Source organism: Myotis davidii, unplaced genomic scaffold (assembly GCF_000327345.1).
Source record: "Myotis davidii unplaced genomic scaffold, ASM32734v1 scaffold512, whole genome shotgun sequence".
NCBI lineage: Eukaryota > Metazoa > Chordata > Mammalia > Chiroptera > Vespertilionidae > Myotis > Myotis davidii.
The window spans coordinates 787,529-798,433 of record NW_006284323.1 but is presented as its reverse complement, the minus strand read 5'-3'; the positions used below and the strand labels follow the sequence as shown (position 1 = coordinate 798,433).

Below are 10,905 nucleotides of genomic sequence, written 5' to 3'. Positions count from 1 at the left end.
GATTTCAGAGAGGAAGGGAGAGGGAGAGAGAGATAGAAACATCCATGATGAGAGAGAATCATTGATTGGCTACCTCTGACACGCCCCACACTGGGATCGAGCCCTCAACCCTGGCATATGCCCTGATGGGGAATCAAACCGTGACCTCCTGGTTCATAGGCCAACGCTCAACCTCTGAGTCACATCAGCTGGGATGGAGCTTTCTTTTCTGTCTGTAGTAAGTTGGGCAATTTTGAATTATTTAGTTTTAGTGGAACCCTGCAGTTATGTGTCAAAATACCTCCCCCGCCCCCCGCCCTGCCCCGGGGCCAGGCTGACTGAAAGTCAGGTTCCGAGCGTTAACTGACCGATCCTTGTGTTGCTGTCTTCCAGTTTTCAGTGAGGACCTCCACTCCAGCCTCTACTTTGTCAATGCATCTGTGCAAGAGGTAGTGTTCGCGAGCACCACGGGGACGCTGGTGCCCTGCCCGGCTGCAGGCATCCCTCCTGTGTCTCTCAGATGGTACCTGGCGACGGGCGAGGAGATCTACGATGTCCCCGGGATCCGCCACGTCCACCCCAACGGCACTCTCCAAATTTTCCCCTTCCCTCCTTCGAGCTTTAGTACCTTAATCCATGACAATACTTACTATTGCACAGCTGAGAATCCTTCAGGGAAAATTAGAAGTCAGGATGTCCACATCAAGGCTGGTGAGTAGAGTTGATTCCTTCTTGCCTGCGGGGGTGGGGGCCGGTGGCAAACATTCCCAGCCATCAGCTGGGAGTCGGCGAACACCGTCACCAGTCCCTCCTCTGAGCGTGTCTCTTGACTGGATTTCCGGGTGCCTGACATTGTTGGGGAAAAACGTGGAAATGGTTGGTTCTCATCTTCAGTGAAACAAATACGCAGAATCTTGTGAATAATCCCCTTTCGCCTTTTTCTTGCTGAGGTGTTTTTATTTTCATTCCACATTTTTTACCACATTTGAACAACATGCAAAAAAAAGTTCCGTGCATTTGTAAACTCTTACGACTCTGTCCTTGTAAATCCTTGAACACTGGGAAGTTGGGGGAATCCAGCCTGTCACTGTGAAGGCCAAGTTCTTCAGCGGAAGAGCCGAGGGGAAGATGAAGGGTGTTGGTGGGGCCTGCGTCCTGGTAGCTTGAAGCTACATGGAGGGAAGTTCATTAAAATGTCCAAGTACCAAAAAAAAAAAGTTTACAATGCAGTGCTCGGGTCAATTTGAATGTATTCACTCAGCAAATATTTTCTTGAGCTTCTGTTATGGTTCCGGCACTTTGCCAGGTGCATGGAGTGAGAAAAGAAATGGTACCTACTCTCATGGAACTCTCATCATAATGGAGTCAGACATGGACAAAGAAAGAACGCTGGGTCAACACTGACAATGGAAAGGGGCCTCTGTTCCAGGCACTGGGATATTAGCTGGGGATATTGTGAAAAACTCAGGAGAGAAAACCAAAACACCGTCAGCTGAGAACCAGCGAACACTCAATTGGAGACTGCTGGTGGCTTCTTTCAGATGCGGAGCCTCTCTTGCCGGGTTTCAGAGTGTCTTACATGCTGGAACCAAAAGCTGGACTCAGTGACATTAAGTTGGTAAGGTCTAAACCAGTGATGGCGAACCTATGACACGCGTGTCAGAGGTGACACGTGAACTCAGTTTTTTGGTTGATTTTTCTTTGTTAAATGGCATTTAAATATATAAAATAAATATCAACAATATACATCTTTGTTTTGCTATGGTTGCAAATATCAAAAAATTTCTATAGGTGACACGGCACCAGAGTTAAGTTAGGGTTTTTCAAAATGCTGACACGCCGAGCTCAAAAGGTTTGCCATCACTGGTCTAAACCATACCTCAAATTTATTGCATTTTTGACTAATGGATATTCTGACTCGCAGTTCCAGTGCCTCAAACCCAGTGTGCTTGCTTTCTGTCCCTCTCTTTGCTCCTCTCCTCCCCACACTCCGTCCCAGAGGTGGGCAGTGGAGGGAGCGGGGAGGAGACAGAGGAAAGAAGGCCAGGGATGGAGCTGGAATGAAGCCATTGCAGTGGTGTGCACTGGAAGTGAAGCAGACTCCGGCTCAGATTCTTGCATTTAATGTGAAATAAAAAAGGCGCTGTTCACGTTTTTTACTGTGTCACGTGTTACTGGAATGTTGTCAATGAATAAACATTGGTTTATTGAATTGGTTTGTTCCTTCTAACATCATAATGTGTGTTTCTCTAAAATTGCCATCGCTGCAAGTCAATGCAGGAATATGGCCTCTGATTCCAGGCTTTAAAAGTTATCCAGCCAGGACACAGTGTGCCATTCTAACGATTTAACAAAACCCTGAAAAACAAACACGCAGCTAGACTCCGGTTAGCAAACAGCGTTTTAATGTGGTTTTTTTTAAGCCTAGCCTTTCAAATACTGGGAGACGACTCAACATAATGGCAGGGCAAAGCGAGCGTGACTTTGTTGTCTTCTGCCCCGGGGAGCGGGACAGCGGCCTGGGCATCCTCTGCAGCAGGTGAGGAGGCCGTACCTGAGGGCATCACAGCGTGAGCCGCTTCCCAGTGCCTGCGCGTGGTCTCCTGGACATGAGCACCCGGCGTCAGACTGCCACCGGCCCGCCAGCATCATTTCCCAGCTGCCTTTTCATTTCCAGGACAAGCTGCTGAACGCCAAGACTTGCACAGAAATGCACTGAAGAAAGGAAGAAGGTGGGCTTTCACCAAGAGAGGTGAAGAACTGATGTCCCGAATAAATAAAATAGGCACGTGAAATTCGCGTAGGGACCTCCAAATCAGGCGGCAGGGGACTTGAGTAATGCCTTCTACCTGGAAGTCTGAAAAAAACTCAGTGTGTCATAAAAAACATATTCATAGGCTATAAAGACAAACTTCCAGAAAAACCTGGAACTTCAAACAGCTGTGCTTGTATGTGTGAATCTGCTATTTCTGCCTCGAGTTTCCGGTCAGATAAAGAAACTACATGCTTACTGCGGCATTAACTGCTGTTTTCTGGGTTTGTCGTAGAACTGGTTGCTTCTGCAGGGCAGAGGGAATGGGGGAGGGGTGGGGATGCCATCGCCTGGCCTGGCACCTGTGCCACCTTCCACGTAGTTACACAGAGGCTGTCCACATGCTGGTTTTCCTGACGCCGGGAGCCCAGCACGCACACCGCTGCTGTGTCCGTTCGGACTTACACAACGGACAGTCACGTTGCCCCAAAGAAATGTCTCTTTTCCTTTAATTTACTTCTTATGAGCACATCCTGGTTGTGATAACTTTTAGATTGCTTAGTAGATGCTTAAAAGTCTGGTTCCCCATTTTTGTGTTGATGCCGGTGCAGAGCTGGGCAGGAGGGCAGCCGGGCCGTGTCTGATGCCCAGGGCCGACTGTCCTGCAGGCTTGTGTAGAATGAGCACTCACTCCTGGGCATCCCCCAGTGCAGCAGGTCATCTAAAGCTCCCTTGACACTGGCACAGGGGTTTCCCTGGAAGAACTCATTGGGTAAAATGGCCTATACCCTCTCCTGTGGCGGTACAGAACATTCGTATTCTTACTAGTTTGCAGCGAGTTGGCCCAGGTCTGAATGCCAAGGAATGAGGAAAAGGTCACCCATGCTGCCTCATTAAGCAGCAATCTTAGTTTTCCTGTAAATAAAACATGTTCTGGCCTCTCCGTCCTAAGGACCAGAACGAGTAGGCCACTTGCATTGGTCTGTCCCTTGCCTGTGCTGTGCTCACTGCTTAGCGAGGTCATCTGCTGTGTGACCAGGGGCAAGTCCAGCCCTCGCCATGTCTTTTCCTTAGTGAGCTGTGGTGAAGGGCATTTGACTGGACTTCTGGTTACGGCCAAGACAGAGGAGCGGAGGCTGCATTTTCCCTTCTTTCTGCAGCAGCAACCACCACATACAGACAAAATATACCCAGCGCCAGCTTCCCAGCCTGGGCACCCCAGGGTGCAGGGAAGTGATCCTGGAGAAACTGGAATAAAGCAGCTGAGCCCCATGATTGCCCAAATTTATCACGTTAAGTTTCCAGATGCAGGACACACAAACCCGCAGATGAATCTTTTTTTAAAATATATTTTTATTGATTTCAGAGAGGAAGGGGGAGAGAGAGAGAGAGAGAGATAGAGAGAGAGAGAGAGAGAGAGAGAGAAAGATCAGTGAGAGAGAATCATTGATTGGCTGACTTCTGCACGGCCCCTGGGGTTTGAGCCTGTAACCTGGGCACGTGCCCTTGACTGGAATCGACCCTGGGGCCCTTCAGGCCACAGGCTGACTCTCCACTGGGCCAAATCGGCTAGGGCTGAATCTTTTTTAAAAAATTCTCATCCAGGGACATGTTTATTGAATTTTAGAAAGAGAAAAGGGGAGAGAGAAACATCGATGTGAGAGAGGCCATTTTGATTAGTTGCCTCCCATACATACCCTTCCCAGGCATCAAACCCACAACCTGACTGGGAATCAAACCTGCAACCTTTTATTGGATGGGGTGATGCTCCAACCAGCCGAGCCACCTGGCCAGGGCACCTGCACATGGATTTTTATAACAGCTTTTTTCATAATTACTAAAAATTGGAAGCAACAAAGATGCCCTTCTGTATGTGAATGGATAATGACGAAGACCCCCTCCTTGGATAAATTTCTGCCAGGATCCTCTGAGCCCTCTTCTCAACTAGTTTGACCTTCCGTGTCTATTCTCCCTGAGCCCAGTTTCAGCACGAGTCCTGCGAAGTCATCCCCCATCTCTGATATTTGCTATTTGATCACTGTTAACATCTGATCGAGCTCCTCCTCTCACCTGTGATGTGTAAGTGTTCAGCCCACATTTAACAAGACTCCCTACCCTTGATGTTTCCTCTTAGTAATTTTCCACCCACTGACTCCCTTGCTTTGTGGCTGGCTCTCAATGTTCACTTGTTCTTTCTGTATATACAGTTGAGCAAAATTTATCTCCAAATTGAAATAATCATGACTCCTATTGCAAAATTCGTAAAGTGTCTTTCTTTACATTTTAACAAGAATAAGAATATTTCTTAACAATAAACTGGTATATCCATCCAAACAATGGAATATTACTCATTGATAGAAATAAACTATCAAGCCATGAAGAGACATAGAGGAACCTTAAATGCATGTTACTAAGTGAAAGAAGCCAAGCTGAGAAGGCCACATACTGTATAAATCCAAAGGTATGACATTCTGGAAAAGGCAAAACTATGGCAAGGTAGAAAGATCAGTGGTTGCCAAGGGTTGTGGGGCAAATAGGACATTTATGGGATAGTGAAATTATTCCAGATGATGCCTTAGCGGTGAATACATGACATTATTCATAGTCCTGTCTAACAGAGTGAACCTTAATGTAAACTATCTTCAGCTGATAAGAATGTATAAATATTCATTTATTAATTATAAAAATGTATCACACTAATTGAGATGCTTATAATGAGAACTGTTGGGGTGGCAAGGGAGAGCGTATCGGAACTCTTTGTATTTTCTGTGAAATTTTCTGTAAACCTAAAACTGATCGGAAAAAAAAATGTTTATTCCAAAAACTTGAAAAATATGTCAAATAAGCTTCAATACAAATAGAATCCCCAAAGAAATGGATGATAAAACAAAAAAGAAGTTAAAATACTGGCCAAAATGTTCCAAATTTGAGGAAAACTATAAACCCACAGATCCCATGAGCCCAGGAAACCTAAGCATAGACTACATGAAGAAAAACACACCAGGGTGCATCATAAGACATTGCGTGGGACCAATGAGAAAGAGAGGACATTAAAAACAGCCAGAGAAAGGGACCCATCACACATAGAGGGACAAAGGGAAAGATGATGACAGACTCCGTCAGAATCAGTGTGAGAACACGGTGAGGCTGCACCTCTGAAGTCCTGGAAGAAAAGGGTCTGTGAATCCAGAAACCTGCACACAGGAATTTTGCAAAAATAAAGGTGACATACAGGCGTTCGGCACACAAAATCTGAAAGACTTGCACTACGAGACATCTTTAGAAAAAATGTCCTGCAATCAGAAGAGATGACACCTGATGGAGGATACTCAAAGAAGAATAATGAAAAAAGTAACTACATGGGTAAATAAACCCCATTTTAAATGTAAAATCCTTAAAAAAATAATTGAACAAAATAACAGCAGTGTCTTGTGGGGATTGTAACATATATACAAATGAAATGAGGACGGTGGCATTAAGGCCTGGAGTAGACAGAGAAGTACAATGTTTTAGGGTTCTCTTATTCTATGGGAAGTAGTCTAGCATCACCTGAATATGAATGATGGTGTTACAGATGGATACTACAAAAAGCAAGCCCTGAAAGAACCACACAGGCAGTTATGGCCAGCAAACCAACAAAGTAGAAACAATGGACTCACTAAAAAGTAACCCAAAACAAAGAAGAAAAGAAGAGAAAAAAGGAAGTGAAAACAAGGTGGCATTATTTACCTCTGCCCAAGAGGACAGTTCCCTTTTGAAACTCTTCCTATGTTTGTTGATATGTTAATTTTTTTGATATTAATTTCATGCTAGTTTTCTTGCTACATATTTTTCAATAAATGACTAAAAATTTAAGAGATCTGGATGTCTTAGAAAGTCAAAGATTTATGAAATCCAGATCTTGAAGATCTTCCTGCACCAGCACCTTCGTTTCGAATTGGAGGACAATGAAGCACTCAGGAAGTAAGCCCTTCCCATGTTTATGGAGCTGGTGTGAGGGATAATGTGTGTGAGACGCATGGATGTCTCCTTGCCCTGGACACAGAGGTCTTCCACAGACATGGCGTGGATTTGTGTAGCTGTACCCAAGCCTGTCTTGAGTGCTTGATCCACAATATCAAGTCATTACAACCACCCCTTGTGGTAGATGTTTTCATCTAAATCCCTAGTATATAGCCGGCAAGAGTGGTAGGGCTCAAATTTGAACCCAGACGCTTCATTCATGGAAGTCGCTTGGAGCACTTGCTGGGATAGTCCTATTGCTATGGGTTTGGGCAGGCTCCCTCAGCAGCCTAAATCCCTAGTATATAGCCGGCAAGAGTGGTACGGCCCAAATTTGAACCAGGCGTTTCATTCATGGAAGTCGCTTTGAGCACTTTCTGGGATAGTCCTATTGCTGTGGGTTCAGGCAGGCTCCCTCAGCAGTGTCCTTCCCTCCATGATGGGCAGCAGGATCACTGTTTCCCAAACTGCTTTGCAACTGTCATTAAAATGTCACTCATGAAGAGTTCTTTGTTGTGTAGTTTTCAAGCATTTCCAGGAGAGGTTGCCTTTCTTGGATTTTAAAATTCTCTTTATAGTCTGGAATGTTTTTCTTGGTCCTCAGAGGACACGGAGGGCCGTTCTCTATCATCATGACTCCACTTAGAAGCTACTGCCCACACGGAGCTGCCTTTGGGGGAGATGAACTCTGTTTAGGTGTACCCTTGCCCTTTCGTATTTGGGGAGCTTATTGGTAATGAATGAAAGTCCTTAAGACGTGAAATGTAGATTGTTTAAAATTTCCCCCCATAAATCTCTCTGATGCAGTTCCTATCCATGGGATACAGTGTGTACATCCGGGTGAGACGCTCTCAGAAGGAGGTCGCCTCTGTGTGTTACCGGTCCCCTTCCTGTCTTGCAGTTTTACGGGAGCCCTATACAGTCCGTGTGGAGGACCAGAAAACCATGAGAGGCAATGTCGCGGTCTTCAAGTGCATTATCCCCTCCTCGGTGGAGGCGTACATCACCGTCGTCTCATGGGAGAAAGACACTGTTTCACTCATCTCAGGTAGGATCCCGCCTCCAGGCGTGTGCGTCGGACCACCTTCTCACAGGGTGTGCCACACATCGGGTCGGGCCTCTTCCTGTGCGTTCATCGCAGTCGAGAACTAGTGTCCTTACGATGGATGCTATTTCGTGAATAAATGCAGCATCAACGTTTCATCTTGGTTTACGTGGCTCGAATCAGATATTCTTCAGTGATTGACTGAATGGATCAAAATTAGTTACTTACATGATATGCTGAAGCTGGTGTTTTACTTTTATAAGGAAATTGTGTTTTTATTTATGCAGCTGGAAATAAGGAGGTAGGATTATCCTGTCTGTGAGAGGCCTTGGTGGTACATTGAAGACGAGTCTGAAACTGAAAACTAGAAAATGAAGCTCTGATTTTCTGCCGTTTTGACCCTTTCGGAGGTCTTTGAGTGATGAGGTGTCTCTGGCCTCGTACTTGAAGATTCTAGCTAGCATATCTATTCAGCACCGAAATATGTCTATTTGTATATAAGTAATTTCTTGGCTTATTTTGGTGTCCACCAATGAGACAATGGAAACCTGGCTTCTAAGAAGGAGGGGTACTTCTTCCATGGCGGCTTTTGAGTTGAGTCCTTGCTCCTTACTACTCACCTGGAAAGGCCATTGGGCACGAGCCTCAGTTTCCTGGTTTGCACATGGTTGGATGATGACTGTTGGCTGCTTTTGGCAAACAGCTGTGTTGGGCACTGAATGTGGTACAATGGGTTATAAACAATTGCTTTCCTTTATGTCATGTACGTGTATGCACGTTCGCGCACACGCGTTTGAATGTAATCCTTGAATACTGTCAACACTTTGACAATTTACAGAGAGAAGAAATTGGAACTAAACTCTCATGGTGACAAAGCATTTCTGTTTATCAGCTTATTGGCCCGCTAGACAATATAGGTTACTGTTTAAGAACAATGAAAAAACTCATCAAACCATTAACAAGCCCAAATAAAAAATTAAATCTTTGGCCTTTAAAGTGTATCACAGTAAACGAGGATGTAATAGATGCTTCAGCATTTCCTAATATCATCTTTACAGTGAATTTGAAGTGCCTCGCACTTTACTGAACAATAAATGTTGATTCATTATCCTATTTGTTAGAGTATGACAGACATACTATGCTTAAGAACTGAAAACTATTGCAATAATCAGGATAAATACTCACCTGTGCACATCTAGTTGCTAATTTTGATTGTTAATGGTTTTAACTGCTTCTCTTTAGAGGTTGTTTTGGTTTCTTGGAGGCAGATGGAGAGATTATATGTAACAAGTTCATCTGGCTGAGCCCAGGGTCAGATCGTGTGGGTTCAGGGAGGGGGAGAGTTTGGACAATATTTGCAATCTCCCACACTCGGGGGTCGACGCTGATGGAGGCTCCACCATCTTATAAGAGCCATCTAACAACCTCAGGGTCTGCCCTGGAGGGGCAAGGGAGCAGGGAGAATGCAAACTGCCTCTACCTGCTTCCGTTAGAATGTTTGTATTCAGTACACATTGTGGAACTATGCAGCTAATAGCTACCGAATGCTTACTACATGTGCCAGGACTGGAATTCAATGCTTTACGTGCATTATTATGTAATTTAGTCCTCTCTACAAGCTGAGATTTTATGAAGAGCAAATTGGGGCTCAGAGGCTTTATGTAAATCGCCTGATAGTAGAGTTAACCCCTTCCCCAACAATTTTTTTGTTAAAAACGTTTTTTTCAGAGTAATTTTTTTATTTTGGTTCTATATAGTATTTTTGATGCTGGTTATGAAAACAGTTTGTAACTCGTCTTCCTATAAACCATATTTTTTTACCATATTTTCTTAGTATACTCGTCGACGACTGAAAAAGAACATTTTGTGAAAACGAGTATACACGTTTCTGCCGGGGAAGGGGTTAAACATAAACCTAATTAAATGAAATGTAAGGCATTTTATACCAAGTGAATGGAGAGGATGTTGATAGGCAGATACAGAGGTGACATGTGCTGAGAGGGACAGGCGACTCCCAGGTCCACTCCTCCGTCAGGCACAGGAGCTTCATCCATGGGCAACATTTAAAAAATAACAACATGTATCATGGATAAGCACCTGGCTTTTCTTCTTTCACAAAAACATCCAGAAAGCAGATCTAGTACCTGCTTTTATCTCATTTGGAACACATTAATAGCAAGTTTTTGTTTGTTTATAAGTAAGCCACTTAATCAAACACAGGGTATTGTCAAGAGGCCCCACATGGCAGAGATAGACGGATAGGTAGATAGATTGCTGATAGATAATTGGCAGATAGATAGATAGAGACATTGAGACAGAGGGAGATTGAGACAGAGTGAGAATGTAAACTATTTTCATACTCAGGTAGCTAAGACTGAGAACAGGGCCCCGAAACAGCATAATGAGCCACACACGGGAAGCCTGGAAATGCAGCCTCTACTGTGACTGGCAATACTGTCAGCCCTGGTTCCCAGTGCCCGAGCCCCGCACAGTGAACCTGCCAAACGCCCAGGGAAGGAGGTCATGAAGGCATGGAGATTGCAAACGGTAAAAACCACTGGTGATCACAGTCAATAAAGCAGTTTGGGCTGGTTTAGGTGGGCAGGATTACTTTTCTCTCTGTGGCCAGGACCCTGAGTGTGACAGGGAGGCCCAGAGGACAAGCCTGGCTGGGCCCTCCCTCCTCTGGGCCCCAAGGGTGAGTGGTTGGGGAGGCACTGGTATTCATTTTATTTTGTTTTGGGAGGACTTGCACTCTCCAATTTCAGAGTTTATGGTAAAGCGACAGTAATCAAGACCACATGATATTGGTGCAGAGCTCAGCCTGCTGATCAGGGGAACAGAGCGGGAAGTCTAGAAGGAAATAATCACACCCATGGTCAATTGACTTTCTTACTAGCGTATAATTTGCATACAGTGTTATATTCATTCCAGGTGCACGACCAAGTGATTCAACATTTATATACCTTACGATGTGATCATGATAAGTCTAGTAACCACCTGTCACTGTACATATTTATTACAATACTATTGGCAATATTCCCTGTGCCGTATATTACATCCCATGACTTATTTATTTTATAATTAGAAGTTTGTATATCTCAATTCCCTTCACCATTTTTTTCCT

General features: G+C 44.6%; 1 protein-coding gene across 1 annotated transcript in view; it reads left to right on the top strand.

The window, feature by feature from the left end:
- The window catches only part of DSCAM (Down syndrome cell adhesion molecule), a 476,284-nt gene that overhangs the window by 89,975 nt on the left and 375,404 nt on the right, over positions 1-10,905 (top strand). Inside the window, exons 2-3 of the mRNA XM_006754318.2 lie at positions 373-690; positions 7,635-7,781. Coding sequence (XP_006754381.2) covers positions 373-690; positions 7,635-7,781 — 465 coding nt within the window. The remainder of the gene's footprint in view (positions 1-372; positions 691-7,634; positions 7,782-10,905) is intronic.